Source organism: Poecilia mexicana, unplaced genomic scaffold (assembly GCF_051168715.1).
Source record: "Poecilia mexicana isolate PSO_F unplaced genomic scaffold, ASM5116871v1 scaffold_16, whole genome shotgun sequence".
In the NCBI taxonomy this organism is placed as follows: domain Eukaryota; kingdom Metazoa; phylum Chordata; class Actinopteri; order Cyprinodontiformes; family Poeciliidae; genus Poecilia; species Poecilia mexicana.
Genome location: NW_028263385.1, coordinates 10,651,792 through 10,677,815, shown reverse-complemented (window position 1 = coordinate 10,677,815; position 26,024 = coordinate 10,651,792). Strand labels below are relative to the sequence as shown.

General features: G+C 38.9%; 1 protein-coding gene across 3 annotated transcripts; it reads left to right on the top strand.

Annotated features, from left to right (window-relative positions):
- The first annotated feature begins 244 nt into the window (after nt 1–244).
- Nucleotides 245–20,311, top strand: usf2l (upstream transcription factor 2, c-fos interacting-like). 3 transcript variants are annotated; one of them, XM_014984794.2, is made up of 11 exons: nt 246–637; nt 1,126–1,166; nt 2,557–2,663; nt 5,233–5,352; nt 7,494–7,647; nt 10,166–10,253; nt 12,235–12,273; nt 14,474–14,532; nt 14,878–14,972; nt 15,081–15,209; nt 18,096–20,311. In XM_014984794.2, the coding sequence occupies exons 1-11, from the start codon at nt 603–605 to the stop codon at nt 18,183–18,185; spliced, it is 957 nt and encodes a 318-aa protein (XP_014840280.1). In that variant the 5' UTR covers nt 246–602; the 3' UTR covers nt 18,186–20,311. The 3 variants fall into 3 exon arrangements, with proteins under 3 accessions (XP_014840287.1, XP_014840280.1, XP_014840296.1); XM_014984801.2 differs by lacking the exon at nt 12,235–12,273 and having other exon boundaries at nt 245–637; XM_014984810.2 differs by lacking the exons at nt 246–637; nt 1,126–1,166; nt 2,557–2,663 and adding an exon at nt 2,682–5,125.
- The last annotated feature ends 5,713 nt before the right edge of the window (nt 20,312–26,024 follow it).

Below are 26,024 nucleotides of genomic sequence, written 5' to 3'. Positions count from 1 at the left end.
TATGAGTCAGATATGTATCTGTCTTTTAATTTTGAAATGTCTGCTGAGTGCTTCATTCGAAATTTTCGAGAAGGAAACGAGTCGATAAAAAGTATACAAAATCAAAACAATTTTGTGTTGTAACTCCTTTAATGGGAGAGTGTATGAATACATTTATGAAATCTCTGATTAAGACATAAAATTTGGTAAAGCTGGCTTTAATTGTAAGAGATTAGAACTGATGAAAAATATTGGAATTATAAAATATAAGTATTAACTATGATAAAGTTTTTTAATAACAAAATGGAATTTTTTAAAATTTAATTCCTAATAGTTTTATATTTTTACCAATACAGGCCAACATTTGAAAAATACCAATAAATGAAAACAAAAGCAGCGCTTAAAACGCTTTGACTCAGAGAGCCGCTTATATCCGCCCGGCGGAGTCACCTCTGCTCGATCTCACCCACAGCAGCAGCAGCGGCCTCCATTTTAACTCCGACACCGAGTTGTGCCTCACGTGTCCTGGGCTGTCTCTCTCACATGACCCGAGTGTTTGTTCCCGTGATCAGCACTCCCATCTCCGTCTGTGACACCGAATATCACTTTTTATTTTCACCCTGATGGATATGCTCGAACAGAGTCTGGACACTGCAAGGTAAGCGGGACACTCAAAATGGCTAACAGAGACAGGCTAGCAACCACATGCTATTACACACAGCTAGTTTAGGACGCTTAGCAAGGCCTGACCCTAAAAAACTGCTGTCAAAAACAGTTTAATGTGAGAACTGCTCTTAAGTTAGCAACTAAGACGGAGGACCTTCTAAGCAGATTATTTGACATGTGGTGCTCAAAGATACAAGTGGTGCATTACAAGAAAACATAATAACTAGGTAATAACATTTCAGGAGGAAAGATAGCCTAAGCTAACTAAAACGCTGAATATTGTTGCCAGCCGTTAAGGGAAACAGAAACCACAGCAAGGTTCGATTTTTCTGCAAAATTACATTGTTGGTTTGCGGGACTGTTGCATGGGTTTGGATTAGGAGAAGTTGAGGGTGGTATACTATGTTTATTTGATCGTTGAAACATTTTAACCACTTCGTAATTTCTGAAAAATGAGTTATGTTTGCATTCGATTTGCAGCCAAGAAAAGCAAGAAGAAGAGGTTGTCCAGGCATCTGAGGGTGAGCTTTTATTTGGCTTGCAGAGGCAGTGATGTGTGTCAAATATGAAAGCAATTTTATAAAGAATAATGGTACATTTTAGACCAAACTATTACTTACGAATTCGAAACCAGTTGTATTTTTTTCCCTCAAGGTGTAAAACACACTAAGGTCATAACTAAAGCTGTTTTTATTTGTGGAATACTTTGGTTTTTATTTGCTCCAAATTCAGAAGTTTACATAAAGTTCCTTAGATCAAATATTTTATCTTTCCGCAGACAACTCAAAATAGATAGTTTGGCTCAGTCCTCCAAACAGAACTCATGTAACTTAGGCAAGTTTGTAAGTTGTCACTTTTTTCACCTTTGCCCACTAATTTTCTATAAAACTGAGATCAAGAGTTTCTGATAGCCACTCCAAAACATAGACTTTGTTGTCCTTCAGCCTTTTTGTAATCACAATGTACTTATTATGCTTAGGGTCACTGCCCATTTGGGAAACCATTTGTACCCAAGCTTTACCTTCCTGGCTGTTCTCTAAATGTTTTGCTGGAATATTTCCATCTGTTTTGTGAAGTGCTCTCGTCCTTCTTCCTGCTAAGCACTCACACAACATGCTGCTGCCATCCCTGTACTTCACTGTTGTTATGGTGTTCTCAGGCTTGGACTTTGAGCCCAGTTTGTTTCACTGAACCTGTTTGACTCTAGAAAACGACACTCCCTTTCAGGGCTTGACTCGCTCATACCAACGCACATTCATCTCTGGAACACAGAACAAATATTTCTGAACAGTATGCTGGATATTCTAATACTGTTTATACTTGCATATAGTTGTTTGGATGAATGTGGCACATCGAGGAATCTGAAAAATGGTACCAAGGATGACTCAGACTTGTGGAGGCCCACAGTTCTTTTCCTCACATCTTGGCAGATTTGTTTTGTTTTTTTCCCCTTACACTTTCACACAAGAAAAGATGTTTTTGGAGGTGTTGCCTTAAAATACATTCACTGAGGATGCATGTCTTCTCTAATTAACCTATCAGAAACATACAAATCGTCTTGGCTTCACTAAATTGATAAAAGTCTTATTGATCTTAATATGTGTAAACTTTTAAATTGAAAAATATATATATATTGTTAAAAATATATGTCTCTCATTTTTCTGGTATTCATTAAGTAGATGTAATTTTGGTAATCCCAGCTGGGATAAAACAATAAAGTTTATATTATTTTTGAGAGTGAAAAACAAAATGTTTATGCGTCTTCTTTAATATTTGGTTTCAACTGTATATCTCTTTGCTTTATGTAAAAGACAGAGGACCTTTTCTACAGCTTCATTAACCTCTTGGTACTTCTGATTGCTCTTCTTATAATAACCACTGGCTGTTTGCGTTTTCTTTTTTCACTGCAAGACGCAACAGGGGAAGAGCAGACGGCTGTCACAATAGCCAGTGTTCAGCAGGCTGCAGCATTTGGAGACCACAACATCCAATATCAGTTTCGCACGGAAGGGGGGCAGGTAGGTGGTACCTTATGGATCAATCAGTGACACTGAGGTGACTTCTGCCTTCCGGTGGCAGTTACAGAAAGTCTTAAAGTGCTCTTGATGGCAAACACATCTTGGTTTTAAGAGCAGAAAAAGCCTCTGTTCCAGATAGGGGCACAGTTTGACTCCAGTAATTTCACATGTCTGTCTCTGGTGACCAGGCGGTTTGCAGCATATTGATGAAGGTGGGTGAAAGGACTTGATCAGAAGCATTGTGTTCTAAACAAAGTGCAATGTGAACGTATTCATACCTGCTAAGAAAATGTTCACATTACCACCCTGAGGTGTTTTATTGGGATTTCATGTGATGGACAAATATAAAGTTGTGAAAATTGTAAAGCTTTAGGAAAGCGATGCATAGTTTATTGCAAGCGTGGAGTGAGTTTGTCGTTTTTGCTTTACTCTGTTCCCCTTCAATAAATTTAATTGGAACCGTCTTTATAAGTTGCGTAGTCTATAATTGACTCCAGCTTTGTGTAATTTAATGTCGGTCTCAGAGATTTTCAAAAGAGCATTAGTGGACAAACTGCATCATGTAGGTCAGCGGTCTGCAACTCCAGCCCTCAAGGGCCAGTATCCTGGCACCTCAATCAAATTACCTCCTTTGTATGGAGTCAGGTTCTCCAGAGTCCTGCTAATCACCTGATTATTTGAGCAGAGACACATCTAAGAGTTGCAGGACGCCGGTCCTAGAGGACTGGAGTTGCAGACTCCTGATGCAGTCCTACCAAGACATGGTTCTGCATGTAATCTTGCTAGCTGGGTAAGGAGAGTGCTATTCTGAGAAAAAGGTCAGAGTTCTGTAGATCTGGTGGAAGAGGTTTGCTGAAGAGCAACAAGAAGAAAGCCATTGTTGAAAGAGAGCCATTAAAAGTTGCGTTTGCAGTTTGTCACAAGATATAAAGGGTAACAGGAAACACATGGATGTAGGTGCTTCGGTCAGATGAAGCCAAATTAAACTGTCTGACCTACATGCAAAACGCTATGTGTGGCAAAACTAAAACTGCACATCGACTCAAACACACCCTTCTCACCTTGAAACATCCTGGTGACAACATTGTGCTTGGGGGACATTTTTCATCTCCAGGGTCAGAATTGATGGGAAGTTAGATGGAGCTAAAAACACACATTGTATTCTTAGAAGAAAAATTGTTGAAGCAGAAGTTTCTAGCATATTAGCAAGTCTAAAGTATACTGCAGCTTCTCAAACGGAATGGTTTATTAATGCGTTACAATGACCTAGTTAAAGCCAAGACTTAAATTTATTAGAGAATCTGCGATAAAACCCGGAGGAGCATTTTAAGAACACCAAACCCATCAGTAGAGAGACATGTTTTAAAAACACAATGGTTGAGAAGTTTAGATTCTTGACAAATTCCTATTGTTGGATAAAACCTTTCACCTCCTCATGACTACAGAGCTTGAGAAAACATGAATGGACAGAATAGAAATGTATTTGCTTCATATCTGTTTACCATGAAATCAATCTTCACTGATTGAGCTTTAACTAATGGCTACATTAAAGTTGGAACTTTGAAACACCAAACCATGAGAAGTTTCTGAGGATTCTCGTGACTCCTAACTCCAAATCATCCTTTAGTGTAAAAACAGAACAAAAGACCCCTTTAAGCTAAAGAATCGCTACACAAGCTTAAAAAAAGGAACCAGGCGCTGTCTATTTAAAGGTTATCCAAGCGTAATTTCACTCCTAGAGATGTCATTTTGGTTGCAGCATCCACTGCGCCAAGAAATTTCTGGACGGTTGGAAATATCATGAAAATGTTTCATGACAAGCTGGTCAGATCAGCCAGTACCTGCTGTTCATGTCCCATATTTCTGAGTCAGGTGGGTTGTAGGCTAATTTGCCTGAAACGAAGATAAATGTGTTTTTCTTTCACTGGCTCCCAGAAGTCCAATGTGACTATTATCTTTTTTTTTTTTTTTTCCTATCCACTTATCTGCATCTCTTTACTCGTTAGTGATGGATCTCGAAATGGTGAATATGTTTTTGAAAAACGTACCATAACATAGAAGAGGGCTTTTTCATATTAAATGGTGATATGTATGTATTTTATTTTATTTTTTTTTCCACTGGAGGGAATTAAGTCAGTCATCCATGTGGCTCATTTGGCGTAAACAGGTCTAGCGTGAGCAGTCATGTGATTCCAGTCTGGTCTGGGATTGGCATGGGGGAGATGTCACATGTCAGTCAGCAGGACAGTCACATGATGGAGGAATACAAATAGCAATTCTTGAGACAAACGAGCTCATTTTCTTCACAGCTTCCTTTAAAATTAAATCAGGCACATTCTGAGGCGTAAGCGTATTGTGTGGGATGGTGAGATCCGTGGACTGCTGAGGTTTGAGCAGCGATTTCAGATACTGGCTTTGGCTAACCTAAAGAGACAGAAATGATAAATAAAGCAGCGAGCCAGGTGAGGTTTCTTATCTGTGTTCAGAACACCTAAAATGCAAAAAAAATAGTATGATAGATTTCTGCTCTGATTGCTCGACTTCACTAATTTGTGTCTCTGTGCCAAAGGTGACGTATCGTGTTGTCCAGGTGACCGACCAGCACGTTGATGGAAGAGAGGATGCAGGAGGAGCAGTGAGCGTCGTTTCAACAGCTGCTTTTGCTGGGGCTCCTCAGGCTGTGGCTCAGGTAACACAACCATTTTTTTTTCCTGAACAGAAGAAATTGGTAATATGTAGGGCTTTAAAAGAAATACTGTATCCTTTGTCTTCATTATAAAAAATGTTCTGTTTTAGCATTTCATTAAGAGACTAAAACTAATGCAAAACTATCCTTCCCCTTCATTTCGTCTGTGTATAAGCTATCGGTGTGTTGTTGGAGTCTCTGACCTGTTGGAATCAGGCAAATAATAAAAGAAATCTTTGACAAAAGGTTGGCGAAATAAACCTCCAAGACTGGAAGTATTAATATTCAGACTGGACAGTTTTCTTCTGAAATGTTCACATCCTGTTTGTGTCATGTATTCAGAGACAGTGACAAATATTCAAAATTATCACAGAATTAAAAACGAGTGATTGGGAATCCATCCTGCAGTCTAGTCATCATAGGGTTGCTACGGTAACAAGTCCAGGAAGAAAACAAAGACGCCCCTTTTCGTAGCCTCACTCTTGTTTATGTTGGGAATCACAAGGTGTTCTGGGGCTACAAGGGATATGCAGTCCTTCCAGCAAGTTCTGGGTCTGCTCTGAGAGCTCCACTGTGAGATGTTAATGAAAAGTGAAACTTGTAATTTTTATTTTATTTTATTTTATTTAGTAATGGCACACCTTAGATGACTGTCTCAAAAAGGGCTTTTTAAATATCTTTTCCACATTTACTGCTGACTTTATTATATTTGAAGATACAGAAAAAAATGCATTGAATTCCCTTAATCTAAATCATCACTGTAGACTGTCGAACTCACCTGAAAGCAGTTTCTTTAATAAAGCAGATTTTATCCAAGTCGCTCAAAGCAGTTCCTGCTTTGCTTTTGTTCAGCAGTTTCCACCTGTGGGCATTACAGTACAGGGACTGTCTGCTACCTGTTGACTGAGCTGCATGTAGAGTAGCAGAACGAGGGGGTTTCCATTCCCTCCTCAATTAACCCGCTGACCGCTGCTTATCCACAGCTGGTGCACTTCACACATTACAACAGGGCTTGTTTCGCCAAATAATTATTGTTTCGAGCAAACTACAAACAGAGGCAACTTGACAAAATAGGAAGCAATGTTATCTTTAATTTTACCGATTAATTCATGTGTTTAATTTATCTTCTGTTGGAATCATAAGCTACTGTCTCCGTCAACAAACCTGCGAGATATTTTTGTTTTTGTATTTTATTCCTTTGCTTAAACAAACACGTGAAATAGGTCGACTTTAAAGAAAATCAGAAATCGGTATCGGCAAGTAATTCTCCGAATGAAAAGCTCTATGTAGTTTTAAGTCATATAAGTATAATCAGAGCAATAATTCAGAACCAATAATCATTGTGAACTTTTTTTTTTCTACTTAGGGCTGCAACTAAAGATTGTTTTAGTAACCTATTATTCTGACTATTAACCGGATAAAAAAAATTGGTAATGTGGGGTTGATTTCTAATAAGATATTTCATCAGAACCTGAACCAGGTGAAGCTAAAACTTGAGTTTTACTTGAGTTCTGGGTGGAGAACTCAAGTGGCATAGATTTCTTTTTTTTTTTTTCTTTATCTGAAATGTAAAAAATTATATGTTTTGTGTGCAGATTCGGCTTAACTGCTGCTCTTGGTGTGTTGTTTTAGTAATTCTTACTCTGTATGCACTTTTTAACAATTAATCAATCATTAAATTAGTTAATTATTTAATAATAAAATTACAGTAATTAATTCATGACGATTAATTGCTTCAACTGCAATCGTTTCTTCTATTTGTTCTTATATTCAAGAGATTAATGGAACATTATTCACTTGTTATTTGACAGAAGTTTAAGTTAGAATCAGAATAAGATGCCAGTCCCAGCGAAATTTCTAACAGTCATTGGGGCTTTTCCAACCAGAATATACCTAACTTGATCTCAGTTGCAGTACACCAGCGGCTCCTCTGACCTTGTTGTTATCGCCACTAACGAGATCTGTGCCGCTTCCTTTCTGCTCTTTATCCCTGCCGTCACACCGCTCTGTGTCTTCCTTGGGGGCTCGCAGGAGGGACACCGGTATTGAGTCTGACAGAGAACGAGGTGTGCGTTTACCTGCTGTGACTGCTCCATTGCCACTCGCTCATGCCTTTCCCTCTGTTCCTCTCTTTTCTGTCACAGGCTGTGATCCAAAACCCTTTCAGTAATGGAGGAAGCCCAGCAGGAGAGGCAGTGGGAGGGGAGACCCGCTTCGCTTACTTCCCCGCAACCGCTGTGAGCGACGGGACCGTGTCAGTGCAGGCCGCTGCAGACCCAACCCTCACACAGGCGGGGGGTGAGTCACTTCTCACTCTCGGTCTGCACTGGGGCGAAGCACATCAGAGTTACATGGCTAATTAAGCCATTATTTTTACAAAAGCCGCTCGTTATGAGTACCCTAAAGCCAGAATAACATCCTTGTCTCTTAGTAGATCTAAATAAGCCATTATCTCTAAAGCTCTGGCTAATTTAAAATACAGCAGGATGCTGTAGATGCAAATTCTACTCTCACATTTGTTGCATGCTGTGGCTATAGCTTTATTTGCAGTGAAGGTGAGAATCGAAAAGATGCTTTATCTGTCATTATTCAGTGAGTGTTTGAAAAGCCTGTTTTGGTCAGGCTCAGGCGTCCTGCCACGGCTCCTCCAGCTTTAATGCGATCCCATGTGTCTCCAGGAGGCGCATCATTTTAGAATCAGATAATTTCATAAATGGGGACATAAAGGCAATATACAAACCACAAGCGGTGTCCTCAGATGTGCAAGCCTCGATTGCAATTTAGTCACCGCTTGTTTGTCACATGCTACCATCCGGCCTCATCCACACGGTCACATGTTGTTGTCCTGCTGTATTACCTCGTTGTGTGGTTTTAATGTGCTTGTGCTGATGACTCTTAAGAGGAAATCTGTTGATATGGGTTCCTGTTCTTTGCTTAGAAGCTGTTCAGAACATTAGTAACTGAGCGACCAAACATTCAGCTCCGTTATGTGCAACAAATCTATTTATTGCGTGCAAATCGGCCAGGTTTAGATCCTGTGGGCTGTTATTGAGGAAGGACTGACTTTTTTTTTTTTTTTTTTTTACCATTTATGGTGATTGTAACTCTGTTGGTTTTATTCAGAAAATTCTTATTTGTTTAGAATGCGTTGGACTATGGATTGTTTTATTCTAAAAACGCCCAAACGGGGCTCCAAAAAGATTTGTGCCTAATAAATCCAGGCATTCTGCCCAGTTTCAGTTTGTGATAGTGAGAAATATATGCTGTGGTTAAGTTGAGAGGTATTTTAAATGACAGTGTTTTTTGCTCACTACAGCAGAATAGTAAGATGTACATAGATGAATTAGTTCTGGTAAATTCAGCCTGTGAATTGCACGTTTTTGCCACCACTATGCTGTAGGGCTAACTAAATTAACTTATAACCTTGATAAAGATTTCAATATTTTATATTGATGTTTAATGCAGTAATGCTAACAAAGTGCATCTGTTTGGAGTTTTAACTATAGAAGTACTGAAAAAATTGACTTTCTAACAGGTTGCATCATATTCAAACTTGCCCTGAGTCATTAAACATATTTGATTCATTTTACCCATAAGCAGTTGATAATGTGTTGTGTCAAAGTCATGCAGCAGCACATCCATAAACTGATTTTATTTTATTTTTACAAAAAGTCTGTGTGTTGCATCATTCGACAGAGCCAGAACTCAAACTACCTCGGTTCCATACAAGTCGAGGTTCCTCAGCTGTTTATTACACAAGAGGTTCAGCCTTTTGGCTGGAGTGAGAATGAGAAGAATTTGAAGACAGCTTGGGGAAAGAAAAACAATCTTCTGTTTTGAAATTTTTTTACTAAGCTTGGCGTATTATCAGGGGTTTAACAGAAGAGGAATACTTTTGAGAAAACTGAATCTTTGTTTTGTTTTTTCAGAGTAGAAAACATGTTAATCAAAAACTGGGTTTTAAAAAGCCTGTGTAGAATAATCCAGATTATAATACGTTTTATGTTTGCCTAATTTCATCATGGTCCAAATGGCAAAAAAGAAAACAAACATTAAACGTTCTCCCTTTTCATGTTTTAACCATTAGAGTAAAGCCTGTATAAATCTCAGTCTGTGTTTCTAAAGAATCTAAGTATCGTTTTGATCTAAGTATTTTAGATCTTCAAATGTGGCCCAGATTCTTTAAAGACTGAAACGGCCCTTTTAGTTTTGTGCCTTTAAGAATGTAAAGTCATGTCAAGTTCACTTTCGTTATCCAGATTTAGTGGATGGCCATATTTTCTTACAGCCTTGAAGATTCTATCTCTTGTACATCACTCCGTTTTTCTTCCTCTGGGTGCCAAAGCGGTGCCACAGACAGCCCTCTTAATGCCGGTGTGTGTGGGTGTCATCACCCATCCTGAGGAGCAGTCTTTATTGTCTTTATTAGTAAACTTTGTCCACACACAGGCACAACTCGACAACTACTGACATTCTTGCTTCAAATCAATCACACTCAAATAAAGCAGGTTGTCAGACTGAAAGCATCCATCTTCATTTCCGGCGTTTCTCATATCAGCTTGAATTTGCTTCACTAGATCAAGTAACAAGCTGTTGGCAACTAGAAAGCGCTTTGTCACACTGCTTTCATTTGGATTAGAAAATACGATCTTTTAGTGTCATGAGATTTGGTGCCACAAGTCTAAATTTGCACGAAAGACTTGGGTTTGTTCTTCTTGTTTTTAACAGAAAATTTCCCGTTTCAAGAAATTCTAGAGCGTATGTTGACTTGAAGCTGATTACTCATTTAAAAAACATCCTCGTATAACTCCTGCAGGTCAGTTTTATGTGATGATGACGCCCCCTGATGTCATTCAGACAGGCACACCACGAACCATCGCCCCACGCACGCAGCCTTACCCTGCGTAAGTATCTCCTCTCATTCAGTAATATCACATCGGAACTTTTTCTCCTCCTTTAAAGAAATGCCCTGATCAAAGTAGTCTTCAGTTTGACTTCAACCGTCTGAGTTTTTGACTGTTTTCATTAAGCCCTACGGTGAATCTGCAGGCCTTGATTCAGGCTTCTTTGTAAATCAACAGCCTCTATCCATCAGTCTAAGATGCATATCATCAAAGGATGTGATCACATCAAATAAACAAAGAGGCATAAATAAAGTAACACAAATCCTAATGCAGGAGGAGGCTGTAGAGGTACAGTTGAAATTTCCCAGCATCAGAGATGTAATGGATTGTAGAGAGGTATTTTTTCATGTGAGTTTATCAAGAAGTTTAAATCTTAGATCATCGCTTTTATGACTTCTGTTACCTAATTTTTGCTAAACGCCATGATTTAGTCTGAGTTCCTCATCTGCTTTTCTCTGTTTTGGCCCATACTGCCTGCCTGTCTCTGAAAGCGACGCACTTTGCAATAATCAGGCATCAAACGAGATTAATCTCAGAAGATCCTCCACTGCTAGACACACGCTGGTATTTGTAGTCACTAGGATTATAAGCAGGGTCACTCAAACGGCGTCTGTCGTGTTAATTAAGTGACACCAGGCTGCGTCTGGCTTAATTTAGATGCTTACTTAAAAGACGAGGCTTCACTTCCTGCCAAAAACACATTGGCACTGGTTAATAAGTGCTGAGAATTGAAAGATTATTGAATCTCAAGTAGCTTGATTTTTCTGTTGTTTGGTAAAAGCCAACTCAGTCATTAGCTTTCTTGGTCACAGACTGAACACATGACTCTTTATCAAACTGGGTTTGCTTTGAGCTAAATGAATATTCTTGTTATGTTCTAGCCGACTTTAACCTTTCAACATTTACAATTTGGGTTAGTTGTTTTGAAGATCAGAACCAAAGGAGTTTCATGTAGGATTTCTTTTGCCAATATTTGCAGTTCGCTAGTACAATATCCATACCCCTTTACTGTTTGGCATGCAGTCACACTACAACCATCAACTTCAGTACATTTTATTGGGGTTTTATATGATAGTCAGACACAAAATAACACACAGTTGTTAAGTAGAAGCAAATGGATGCACACTTTTTTTATTTTTTCCCCTTGTTTAAACCCCTTAAGTAACTACAACCACATTTGCAGTTACAAGTCTTTTTGGGTATGTCTCTACAAGTTTTGCACATATTTAGATTTTAGATCTGAACTTTGACTTGGCCATTCTAACACATGAGTGTTGATTCAAACCATTATACCACTGGTGGTATGTTTCGAGCTTTTGACCAACTTGAAGGAACTTCCACCCACCTCCAGTCTTTTGCATCCTGGAAGGGGTCGCCTCCCCAAACGTTGTCCTGTATGTGGCTTTGGCCATCTTTCCTTTTTATTTTTTAAATTAATTGAGTGAAATTAGATCAGTTTAAAAAATATGTGTTCTTTCCCTACCTATATAGTACTTTATGTTGGTCTGTTGCATAAAATTCATACACGGAGGTCTCAAATCCAGCTCAAAGGGTATGAATATATTTCCTGTAAGAAGTATCTTGTTGGTATGTGTGTAATGGAATAAAAATAAATATTTATGTGTTTCAGTCATTTCAAAGAACTCTAGATGTTTCAAAGATGTTTTGTTGGGCATCTTTAAGGGCCGAGCAGTTTGTTAACCTGACAGCAGCTCTGCTTTATGCTGCTGCGTCGACACGCTGCTTTACTGCCGAGACTAAAGAACAAACCATGCTGGAGTTTATGTAAATAAACTGTAGAATATTTCATTTCCGTCTTTAGATTCCTGTTTGTGACATGTATGTTCCTATTTATTCCCTCCTAAGTAATAACTGTAACCCATTTAACGTGTAACAGATATATTTGTGCTAACTAACCAACAGTATGATTGACATGTGAACAAAGTGAATGAAAACCTCCCACCCTATTTGCCGTTCGCAGAGATGAAAACGAGCTGCTGCAACATGAAGGTTTAAACTGGTGAGGACAGTTTCCACATTTCTCCCGCACTCCTTTTTTTTTCTTCTTTTTAAACAGCAAATGAACTAATCAAATAAGATCACAAGGAAATAAGCAGCTCAAGGTCTCTCAGTCTCTGCCCCCCCCTCCTCCCCACCCTTTCATTCATCCATAAGTCCCCGGTGATTCTCCGAGCTCTTGATGTACGAGACACAGATAATTTGTTCGATGCCGACCCTGATCCATTGTTGCTAGTTGTGCTTGTGGCAAATAAATTTTTCCATTAGGACCTAGAAAGTGGGTCATTGTTTTCCATCTGGAAACAAATGCTCGATCCACACTATTTTAGTGTCGTTTCTAAGTGCTCCTTTGTTGTAGTGCAGTTTTGTTCTCATTTAGCCTAGTTTTTGAAGTTGGTGGGAGAAGTACATAGAGAGTATTTGACGTTTCTTTCTTCAACACTGTTGGAAAAAGTGTATTTCATTGACCCGACTGTATTAGTTTCATAAATTATGTTAGGTAAAATATATTATTTGGCATTTCTGCAATACCTCACATATCACTGACCACTGGTGACCGCCAAGGGCTTAAAGCTGATCCCCTAAATCATCCTTTGCAATCATTAGAAGTCCATGCTGCTGTCCGTAGGGTCTCATTTTATGATTTATTGTCTTACTGTCAAGGCCGTTGCTTGGTTAAGAGAGGACCAGTGGTGCAGGAGAATTAAAAATGAATTTCCTTGACCAATGTGCACAGCTGTGCAAACTTGTTTTAACTAATAATCTGGATAAACTGATTCAGCAGTGAGGCTGTGTTTCTTCTTATTGTCTTTATTTGTGTGGAAACAATACATCAGGGATATTAAGATGGTGTGTGGCTCTGTAGTGTAGAAAATAAAAAAAGGGGGAAATCGTTATTCCTCTGGGCCTGCACACTTAGTTATTCACACAGTTATCCCCCCATTGTTTTAAATGAACCATTGAGATAAATCCAGTTTTCAGCTGAATCCTGTTAATATAGAACAGAAACCATTTTGTTGGCATCCCCGATAACAATCCATCTTTAAATTCAGAAGTCAAAACTCGCAATGAAATTTGAAGAAAATTCCCACCTAATTTGAGTGCATTCACAACTTTCTGTTTCTCTGGGGCATAAATATAATGCGACACAGAGGCTCATTTCTTTTAGCCACTGGGGAAGACCCATATTTAACTCAGCGTCACACACATTAAGCAGGGTGCTGAAAGGGGTACAGAAAATTATAAGTAAAGAGGGCATTTTGGGTCAATAACTCTAAGCAGTTGTTTGGAGGCATTTCAGAAAAAGCCATTTCTGACCTGTCATCACAAATATAAAAATTATTTAAATATAAATAAAGTTTGCTAAACATTATTGGGTTGTGCTTTGGTCAGTTTGATCTGTTTAAGACAAAAACTCCATACGGAATTGGTGTAAATTAAAACGTGACTATGTGAAAAAGCCCTTTTATCCCCACTGTAAAGTATGGTGGAGGATACGTAACGCTCTGGGCCTGATTTTCTCTCAAATCTTTGACAGAATAGTGATCTTAAATGTATAATTAAGGCCTGAAAAATCTCACCACACGCAAAGCCAACCATCGCCTGCGGCCAACATCAAGTCAAATGAAAAGACACTATAAAATAACACGTATGATAACGTGTGTCTGTTTTTGGCCCTTTTATAGCGTAACGGCAAATTGGAAAGCTGTGGCAGTCTCTGTGAGTTCGTTAAGCAGAGTCCCGAGGCAGGATACAGAGACACGGGGCCGTTATGTTGGTCTTCAAACACCCAAACTTCAGCAGAAAGCAGCTCATTTAGTCATTTTAAACACTAATAGATCAGTGTCCTCCCTTTGGGCCTCACCTGGGAACAGAACAGGCAGCAGAAGTTTGGCCCAGTCTCAGTTTTCCAGTTAAGTGGCTCGAGGCTACGGGCGGGTGCGTCACAGCTGCACACGTAGCCTCACATGGCCGTGCATCCCGAAGTTTTTCCAACCACAAAGCAACTTCAGAGGCCTGGTAAAAATAGCTCCTACATTAGTTTTGAATTGCAAGGTAACATTGAAGAATGCTGCATATAATAGGGTAAGGCATAGCTGGATTTGGGGGATGGGGTTGGATTTCTACCTGATTGTGTGGTGCTCGGAGATGAGGGATGCGGCAGCGTTTGAAAAGTGTTTTTATTTCCATTTTATGTGCAGGAAAATGGACGGACCCCGAACGCCACGAGATGAAAGAAGACGAGCGCAACATAATGAAGGTGGGTAATTAGCGATGATTGTGGCTTTTGATTTCGTCTGATGGTCCAGCACAATGCAGCTGACGGTGGCGAAGGGCCTAATGGAGCATTTTCTGTTGAAAGAACTTCACCAAACCCTGTCATAATATGTTATTACAAGAGCAGATATCATACTTATGTTTTTTAAATGGCCACTAGAGGGTACTGCTGAGCTGTTGAACTGGGTCAGTTTGCTTGAAATCTAAAAGATCCAAGAAAAAAGAAAAATCTGGTTCCTCAGGCAAAAACTACCTTCAGTAGAAAATAAATGTGGAGCTTATGCCTTTTTAAATTTTCTGCTGTGTTCTCCCTGTTCCCTTTAATTAGTCGAAAGACGACGACGAGACAAAATCAATAACTGGATCGTCACGCTTTCCAAGATGATACCCGACTGCACTATGGACAGCACCAAGACCGGAGCGGTAAGCCGTTTCTCTCTTGACTTTTTTTTTTTTTTTTTTTTTTTCCTGCAGCCATTTTAAATTTCTGCCTTTCAGCCATGTGACTGACTGCAGTTGTGTCCCCCTCAGAGCAAAGGAGGCATCCTCTCAAAAGCTTGTGACTACATCCGTGACCTGCGGCAAAGCAACCAGCGACTGCAGGAGAGTCTGAAGGAAGTGGAGAGGATACAAGTGGACAATGAGTTGTGCAGGCAGCAGGTACTGATATCGGGCCTCCCTTCGAGCTGGCAAACGTGGCATCAAGCGAAGTCTCAATGAGCTCAAGAATACACGAAAAAGGACCTATGAATGATAATTCAAAACCTTCTTTTGAGGTGGTGGGGTGTAGCAGATAAATAAAATCTGCGCACAAATAGTCAGCGGCAGTGGGCTGCATATGTGGCTGTGAAGATTGCCGCCGCTCTGAATAGATTGGTTTGGTGCTGCATTCAGCAGGAAAGTCTCAAGCATGAAATCCAGCCCAGCCCCATGTGCATCTTCATTTCTCCAAAACAAACCCCCTGGGATTCCAGGCTGTGTAGCTAATCATCACGGTCTGACAAAGAGGATCAAAGAGTTTGCACTCTTATAATGAGAAGTGTTACCTGACATCAGTGCTTTCAGAGGCAGTAGAGATGATATACTCAGGGGCTGTGAGAAAACTAAGTGCATCCTAATGCATTGAAAGTATTCTGAAATTCTGGAGCTCTCTTCTTTTTTTTTTTTTTTTTTTTTTTTGCCGCCTGTCTCCCCTTGAATCCGAGGCCTGCAAGGCGCTCGGCAATATATTTTTATTCCAGTGCTCAAAGCCTCATATCCTCTGCTCAGTCATGTGCTGAGGAAGCTGCGGAGTCAGAATGGCGGGTTTTGGACAGGGGGGTGTCTTTGAAAAGGTCTGCATGAATTTCCCCTAATCCCAGGTATTCCACAAAGCTGCGCTCCCATTAGCATAAGCCAGTTTAACTCCGCAAATAGAAAAAAAAACAAAAATGTTAGCTGCTGTAAACTGCGAGCTACATTTGCAGATGGGCCGCAGTAACGTAGATTAGCATGAAGAAGTTTATATCAGTAGTTCAATTGAAAAAGTGAAGCTTCTATATTGAATAAGTGTAATATACCAGGTAGTTATTTCAGTTCATTTTGATTATTACAACTTGCAGCTCATGAAGATTCAACATTTTGTTTCTCAGAAAACAAAAGAACTTTAACCCACTGAAAACTAGATTCATGTTCTGTGCAGTAAATGCTCTCAATATTTTGGGCTTTTTTTGTATGAATTACTCCCATCAGTGCGGCGTGTGGACATGATCAGCCAGTGGCTCTGCTGGGGTCAGGAGGAAGCTCAGCTTGCTTTCACTGCCCTTCAGCTTATCTGGTCCCGGTGCTTCTCATCTTCCTCTTGACCCGGTGTCCGCAACCTTTACAACCTAAAGAGACATTTCTACTCTGCTCAACCAATTAAAACTTATTTAGAGCCACAAATGTCACATGACTTACAAAAAAAAAAAAAAAAGCATAACCTAAAACTTTAGATAACTGTAGAAAATTTGTCATTTTAAAAGAACCACAATTTTATTTCTGTTTAGAATTTAAAATAAAGATAAACAGGATTTAGCAAAAAGGACGGTTCTTCTTTTTTATTTTGTGGAACAGATAAATATGTTAAAAATAAAAATAAATAAATAAAAAAGCACATAGATACCAACCTAACAACAAGAAAATCAGATCTAAAAACATATTACTGTAGAAATGTACTGGAAAACTGTTTAAAAACTGCATTTGTTATATCTGAATGTAAAACTATCAACTGGTTAGTTTTAATTTTTATCCTGTGTTATTAAGAAGCCATATGGGGTCAAAGAGCCACTTGTGGCTCCACAGCCGTAGGTTGTACACCCCTGCTCTTCATAATGCTCCATAGATTCTCTACTGCGTTTTGCTCAGTTCAAGTTCACTGACCAATTAAGCGCAATGACATCACAGTCACTAAGCCTGGTGTTGGTACTTTTGGGAGTCTGTTCAGATGTCAAATCCTGGTGGAAAATGAACCCAGCATCTCCATAAAGCTTGCTAGCAGCATAATGAAGTGCTCTAAATGTCCGGTTCTTTGGACTTGATAGAACTGGACCAACACCAGCAGATGACATGGATTTCCTTATTCATCGCTGACTGTAGAAACTTCACATTGCAAAATTTATACCTCTACACTTTCTCACCAGGCTGTGAGACTTTGATTCCCAGATGAAATAGAAAAAAAATATTTTCAACTGAATTTTTTTAAACAAGACCCAGAGGCTTTGTTCTCCTTATTCCTGCAGAGCCGCTCTGATTAGGAGTGCAACCAGCGATTATTTTAGTTGTCAAATATTCTATCGATTTTTCTGACCCCCCCCCCCCCCCCCAAAAAAAAAAAAAAAACACAATCGATAGAATTTTTTGTGTCAGTAGGGGTGTGGGGGCTTGGCACATTCTGATTAGAAATATATTAAAGGATATAAGCAAGCAAATAATTCAATTCCCTTTGTAAATAAGAAAATAAACATTAACAATTCATCTCTTAATTAATTAGCTAATGACTCTTTCAGTAATGGAATCATCAGTTAATTATTTCAGCTGCACTTCTGGTAAAGTCGATGATTGAGGTGTGGCTGTTCACAAGCTTGTAGCCTTTAAGCGTTTCAGGCACAGATCATGATTTGTGATGTTCAATCAAACCCTTGATAGCTGCTCTCTCCTTCATTTCATTTTTTTTTCTACAACAGATTTTTGTTTTGCTCAACTTCCATTGATATTTCTGAGCACAGTGACTGTGCTGATTTTTTCCCTATGGTTTCATTGCCCATAATATAATCTTTATGACATTTTTTTATGTGCTCAATTTAATATTCTTTGTTTCAGAGATACTGAGTTTAGAGTTGAGTCACCAAAATTAGCTGAAATAAACACTCAAGATTTGCCGCTGAGTGTAATGGATCCGTTTCCTGTCGAGTTTCAGTTTGAATCAAATTCCTAAACTGCAACAACGTTATGTTGTTTTGTTGACGATCTAAATTCCTCTGTTCTCCGTTTTTTTGTTTGTTTTGTTTGTTTGTTTGTTTTTTTAAGATCGAGGAGCTGAAGAACGAGAACGCGTTGCTCCGGGCGCAGCTCCAGCAGCACGGCATCGAGACGGTCGGAGAGACGCCGCCGCAATAACGGAGACGAACGCAACGGGGGGAGGAGCACCGACCACTTAAAACATGTCACCGATGCTGTAGGGGAGGGAGAGAAAAAAGCAGACGCGACGATTGGAAAAAGACTCGTTGGAGAATCACTTTGTCTTTAGTGATTGCCTCCTTCTCCAGCTTCCGGGTCACGAACCCTTCACCAGCCATTTGTGGCTGCACTTGACTGTTCCAGTTCTCTCGAGATAACCACCCGATGCACCTCAGTAGAAGTGTACTCCAAGAAAACATGTCCTCTCTCCTCCGTCGGAGTGCTGCACCAGCACTAGCTATGAAACAGAACCTCTGCTGAACTTATCCTGTGATTAGTATTTATGTAGCCTCACTAATGGACTATGGGTTTTGTTATCTGAGTTTGTTTCTTGTGAGTTCCCGTTTCTCGCCATTCTTAATTTTGTCATAGTTCCTGCTTTCACCCTGTTTGTGGTTTCGAGTTCTGTATTAATAAGTTGTTTTTAGCTCGTATAATTTATTAGTCTGCTTGCTGACAGAAGACTTGACGGAGACCAGTTACGGTGAAAATCATGCACGACCCCCCCCCACACCTCCTCCCCCCAGACGAGCGGGCTGAATTTTAAAAGCGAGAAAACATCAAAAGTTTGCAAAACAGGATTCTGAAAGACGAGAATAATGTGGCACACACATTTTACCTACATCCAAAGACAAACGAGGAGCCGTGCGAGCCGATGCCTCCGGGCAGATTTATGTAAAATACGACTTCTCATGTTTTAATACAGATGTTACAGAATGTTAGAGCGGATTATTTCTGGGAGTCAACAATCAATAACTCATTAACTCCATGCTGGCCCTCCGTCATACTTATTACCATGAAGTGTGTGCAATCTTGAAGCTTGATTTGAGGTTAAAAAAAAAAGAGCGGGGTATACTTGAAATGTTGGGCATTTGCTTGATTGAAGAAAGTCAAAACAAATCACTTGTAAAGTTCCGATTGTTTAAATTGTATTTAAGTAAAAAAAAAAATGTACAAGAGCAGAACAAGCAGACTATTTCCAACTGAGCACTTTGGACTGTTAGCTGGAGAGCAATGCAGTACAAGCCTTTGCCAAACCATATTCAGGTACCGAGGGTTTATTTTTACTTTTTGTTCACATATGATTAAGCTGCGTCTCAGAATGTGCAGGAATGTTTCCCCATTTGCTTTATTGCAAGATGTTTGCACCTATTTTGGTGATGCAGCTCTTCAGATGGAGCTCAACGTGCAGAGAGCGAAGCACCCTGGAGAGCAGCGCTCAAAGACTCTGCTTACTACGAAGAAAGCGTGCAGAGAAATCGTGTTGCACTTTTTTAGCCGAGCACGATTTGTTCTCCAGGAAAAAAACGAGAACAATTCAGATGGAAACTCCCATTTTCTGAACCGTAGGAAAATCTAACTGGTTGTACCAGTGATTCAAGTCAATATTAACACTGTTGACAAGGTTTTTTTTTTTGTTTGTTTTTTTTTTAAATGAATTTACATGATGTTTTTTTTTTTTTTTTTTCTTGCTTGCGGCAGTAGGAATAAAAATGGGGGAACAAAGCTACGAGTTGGAGCGGCTCATTAAAGCTCGGTCGCTTCTCCCCTTTATCAACATCTCAGGATCCAGCAATGCAAAACCAATACTGAAACCTTTGGCAAAATCATGCAGGCTACCACATTTAAATATCCAAGACTCTGTAAGTTAACAGCTTGTGATCTAAAAGTGCTGTTCTGCTACAACTACTATACTCAAATCCAATAGATCCGGTGCAGGTGGCTCATCTAAGAAGCGGGGCTCTCAGCCAAAGTTGAGTGACGGATGTGCAGTAGGAATTTAAAATTTTTTACGTCTTTTATTTTTACACCTCAGTCAGAGGAGAGCGGAGAATGTAAAGAGCTAAATATTTGCTTTAGAAGGTGGATCTTCACAAATGAGAGGTCATTTGTGTGCGATTTCTTTAGATTTTTCTTTGCCGTTCTTTTTTTTTTTTTTTTCTTTGACATGAAATAAAAATAGCAAAAGAAAGCAAGCTCCCTTTGTGTAGCAGCCTCACTGTTCTCAGGTTAGAGACGTCTTTTCTAAATAAAATGGTGGAAAATAAAACTTTCACTTGCTGATAGCCTTGATTGGCTGTGGTTCATTGTCCTTGCTCAGCCTTTAGAGAGATGCATTATAATGTGTTATTTCTGTTGTGAATCTGAGGTTGACTTTCTTATGTTGCCAGGCTGTTAATTAGCACCAGAGATGAAAAAGTGTTATATTTCGGGTGGGTTAGGAGATAATTTAATTAATTTTCTCACAACTCTGCAACTGCAAGTCTTTAGAAATTTAATTTATTCAAATTTAGTTTCAAGGGTGGTGCTGAATAAAGTGAATTATAATTAAAAGAACTTAAAGCCGTATTCTGATTTGTTTCGACAAATCAGCTGTTAAAAAAAAAATAAAAAATTGTTCATGCACTTTTATGTCTTCCATCTCCCCACGAGGTGAAACTTTATCCATCAATGGGATCATTTAAAAATGTGATCTCAATGGCTTTCATATTAAGCCCTAATTTAAAGACCGCAGGGATTTCTTAATGGCCTCTGGGACATTTACTGCAGCTGTAACAGTTCTGTAACTTCTCCAAAATCTATTAGAATTTATAGACTGAGTAATTGGTCATCCACTGAAAAACCGAGTCTACCCTCTGCAAAGCTCGGTTGCAGTTTCTTGCACATGTTTTCATAACCAAACTTTATCACCTTTTATAAACACAAATAAGAATTACTGGGATTTCTGGGATTTCTCCATTCTACTGAGTTATGAAACATTTCAGTTTCTCATTGAGAGCAGCGGTGGCTTGACCTTTTTATAAACTTTTTTTTTTTTTAGGGTTAGCCACTGTTGAATGTACATCTTTTTTTTCTTCTGCTCTTGACTTTTTTTTCCACCACCTTTAAACATACACAGCCAACCAGGCCGGCGTCTGTGTGTCGCCGGGTCTGTTTGAAGTGGTTGATCTCTGATCCTATGTACTTCCCTGATTGGGACACGTATGCGCTCCGTCTCGCTCACTCTCGTCTTTCACCGCAAACTCAAAAAAAAAAAAAGACGACTTTGAATAAACTTGGTTGGGAATGTTAAATTAAACGCCATGCGAACAGCGTCATTTCCCAAATATAATATGAGGCAAGTACTAGGGAATGTGACCTTCACCCCTCGGTTCTGATAATGCACTTACAATTAATTGACATATTAATTGAAAGAGGAAAGCTTTGAGCTATGAATTGTTATTGCTGAAATTAATTTTAATTGGATTTAATGCGGAGGTCAGTGGTGATAATGTGCCTGGAGAAGGAACCAAAACTGTTGCAGCGAGTGCTCTGTGAAGGTCTATATGTGTTTGTATAAAAGCATATCTTTCCAAGTGCATGGTTGACTGATTCCTATTGAAGTCACACTGGCCAAAATATTCTACTGTAAAAGGCACAATTTTATGCCCTGCGGGCTTTTTTCTTACCTTTGTGCTTCCTTAGCAACAGGAGCGTGCTGTCGAGAGGGGCGTACTGACTGCTGCCTCATACCGGTTCACATTTCTTTCTCTCCAAAGTATTTTTTTTCTGGAAAAGGCTACAAATCCTTTTCAATCAAGTCTTGTATACATTTATTTTCTTTTTTACCTCACCTTGAATTTATATCATTAGCATCAGCAGCAAAAACAAATGGGAAGTGAAAACTCCTCAGTTTTTTGAGGGTTTTAAATAAATGTCAATGTACATTTTACAAAATATGTGCCAACGTGCACAAGCCATGTGAATTCTTCAGAATAAAGAATCTGGCCTTTGATTAGACCGATTCTTTTGATCAAAAGAATTTCAAATCATCTTTACATTAACATGTTTTTTTTTTTTGTTCGTTTGTTTAAGTTTACTGATTTGAAGCTAAATGTTAAAGATAATCACAGTAGCCTCACAAAAAAGGCAGCAAATGTAAAAGTGTGTTGCTGTGAGAGAACATTGCTCTAAAACAAGAAACTTAAAGAAGGTGTTAAAACAGATCCAGAGGATTTCCAAAGCGACGTCCAAACAACAAAGGAACAAAGCAGAAATGACAAACTTAGTTGCCACTGTATTAGGTATACCTATCTCTTCAATTGCCAATAAGTTCATTTATTAGTTTCTATTATAGCGATGAGCGTTAAACGAATACAAGCTTCAAAAAGTGCTGCAAAAGTAATCTGCAATACTTGTTCCTAGCTTGACTTTCACAATCACAGTGCAGCAGCCCGATGCATTCAGGCATCCATATAAGTGAAAAAGACTTGCTTAAGTTTAAACTGTGAATGGAGAAGAAAGCAGATTTAACTGACTTTGACTTTTGGTGCCGGAGGGTTTGCTATGAGTATTTAAGAAAAAAGCTCATCCATTGGGATTTTCCAAGTCAGCCATCTCCAAAAAAGAGAAAATACCCAGTTGTGTGGAAGAATACGGCCAGACCGGTTTGAATTGATGGAATGGCAAAAAAAAAAAAAAAAGCTTGAATAACCACTTGTTACAATCGGGGTATGCAGGACATCCCTGGACTAAAAACACAACTGATTGACCCCTGAAACATCTGCACTACAGCAGCAGAAAGCCGCACTGGGTGCCACTTTTATCAGCTAAGTACATGAAACTTAGACTCTGGTTCACTCAGTCTTACCCTTGTAATTTTGTCAGTGTAACATAACATGCTCTATTGTCTCATCAACTCCACAGTATTCACACTTACCATTGCAATGTCTCACCAAATTAAAAAGAGTGCTACTTAGCCCAGTATGCCTAAATCTGAGACCAGAAATAACTGTGCTTCTCCATTTTTTTTTTTTGGGGGGGGGGGGGATGTGGGGGATTTTATGGAAACAACCTGCTTTTCTTTCTTTTTCCCATTACTTTTCCTATTTCTCATTCATGTTCTGTTTTATTAAAATTTCTATTTCTTTTTTACTAAAGCCGATAACTAAATCCGCTAATGTGTTTCCAGTGGCCTCTTTGCAGCCCTTTCTGTCATTTAATTCCCTTTAACACCATAATACGCTGGTACCTATAAAAAGTGAATCATCAGGCCCATCATACTTATTCTGCATAGAGTTTGTTGAATTTCTATTAAGATATCTGCTCCACTTTCGGTTGCATTGTAAACTAATGTTAAACTGGGATCTGGACACATTTCTGATTCACTCTGGATGGTTTAGATTTTTCCTGACTTTAACACACCTGATTTAGATGACTGCAGTTCAGCAGCAAAAGCTTGTTAAAGCAGGCAGTCAACTAAAAGATGTGGCTTGAGAAACAGGGTTGAGCAACGCTGCATTAGAACAGCTATGGGATATGATCAACGAAGGATTTTCTCATCCAGGATGTGCAGGTGACTGTGCAAAGGCATCATGCCAGCCTGGACCAAAAACCTCAGAAGAATCTCTTTTCACCTTAATTAATCTATGGCACTAAGAATTGAGGCAATTCTGATGGAACTGCCTCAATACCTAATAAAGGGGCAACTCAGTGTATAAGACCCGAGACTTAGGAAGGAACCAAAGATAGCAAATCCACACAAATGTGTCCTACTTAACAGTTTAAAGCAATAAGTTCAGCTTTCTTTGCAGCCGCAGGACATGATGTACCTTGTCGCCATTGAACTGACCTTGGACTCATCTGTATCCCGAATTATTCCGGAGTCTAGAGACAGTGAGGCCATCTGTCTGACAGCTGAAGCCTGGAATAAATTGGGTCAATAGTCCAATGATCCCAGCACACCATCAAATATAAGAGAAACGACTTTAAAAAAGAACCAAGGTCAACCAGACGACTTCAAACTGTTGCTACTAAGAATAGTTATGGAACCTTCTGGAACTTGGTGCCAGCTTAGTTTTACCATCATTTGTTTATTGGTTTTAATCTATTTTCACTAGCTGTTAAGATATTTGGTGATCAAACAGAACAGTAAGAGTTGTTCTAACTTTTCTCCAAAGCTATTTTTTTTTCCAGCTGTGTTAGGACTTGCGGATAGAATCGAGAGCTGTTTAATTTTTTTTTTTTTTTTTACTGATCCACCAGAGACTTGTGTTTGATCTTGAGCCCTGATCAAAATGGCAGAGTAAACTGTTAGCACATGTTAAAAGACATGTTTGACTCCAATTCAAAGCTTAAGAACATACGATTTATATCTCACCCTTTTGATCTCATATCAAAGGGATAAAAATTGAAAATGTCATGGAGCCAAAGTGTATCGGAATTCGTGATCTCCACAGCGGCTGCAGAAATCTCAGCTTAAATTCTGATTTTGAACAAACCAGAATATTTTAATTTAGTGTCTATAATGATCAACATAAAGGCCTATGCAGCAAGTAAAGAAAAAGAGAACACTGCTACAAAACGGTAGCTGAACTACTATATATAGATGATGTGCTATCTGGAAATGCAATTGTTTTCTTGACAAAAAAAAAAACCTATCTAACAGTAAAATGGTATAAGAATGGTAGCCCCTTACTGGAAGCACAGAAACAGATGAAGTGAGTCATCTTCCTTATCCAAATATATTCTATGCAGAAAAGCATATTATAGGAAAAAGGTCAGACAAACTGTAAAGATAACCGAGGATGTTGTTTATTGTTCCCCAGGTAATAAAAAGTTTGGGGTTTTTTTTGTTAATTTTTGTTTTATCATGTTTTTCTTTTTTTTTGCAATCCGTAAATCAATCTATTAACCCATGTGTAAGAGTATTTCTGTTTCATGTTATTCTTGATTATTAGCTGCACCAGCGACTCTGCTTGTCTGCTGAAGCCATTTGACTGCATCTCTATATTTTTACTTCACTTCCACACCTGATGTGGAGCATTAACTTGAGCTGGCTGCTGTTGGAAATCTAGACAGATATATAGTTTGAGCACTGAGACCAACGGTGACTTTTGAATCATATTCCAACAGATTCATTACTGTTGTGCTGTCAAACCATTCATGAGTAAAACATGAACTGATTTTGAATCCCTGGGTTACGTTCCAGTTTACACGTTCTCCAAACTATTGTTTCTGTTCATGTTGTAATGCCGGAGTTTAGAGTTCCTGGCATGACGTTGTCACCCTTTCACTACTTCTTCTTCTATGTTTTCAGCTTTCTCACATTTCTCAATCTCACATGTGGAAATGAATAATGTCTAAAGCACAAGGAAAATTGGAGAAAATGAAGACAAATGCCTTAAAAACACACCAGACAAGCTTTTTTTATTTTCTTTAATTACTTAGCGTAAAGTGCTTGAAAGTTGTTTGTAATTTTAGAATACTTACTGATACAAAATAGCATTTCTAATGTTTTTTTATATTGTTATGATTTACCTTGGGGGTTAAAACTCTAAGTAGCACCCTCTGCATGAACCAGTATAATCAAAATGCCTTTCCATAAGGAGTAAATTATAACATTCATCTGCCTAGTTTGAATAAAATGAAAGCTGACCGGAATAATAAAAAATATATAAGTAAAGCATTTTATGTTTTAACACGCTAAAAGGGTGCATTAGAGAGGGATTCTAGTGTTAAATCATACATCAAGAAGCTGAGTAGAATAGCAGCGGTCTCGCCACTCTAACATAATGTCATGCTGTGGTTGTTCATGAGGCTGAAAGATCTTGAAAACGTCATTCAGAGTTTTATTGGCAGCAGTCTGCAATTATGATGTACTTTCAAGCTTGAAAAAAGGAAGGAAGGAAGAAAGAAAAAGAGAGAGAGAGGAAGAGAGAGATATAAATACCTTTTTAATATTAGTCATCAAACCATTGATGGATTTAAACTTTATAATCATATGTAGAAATGTAAAAG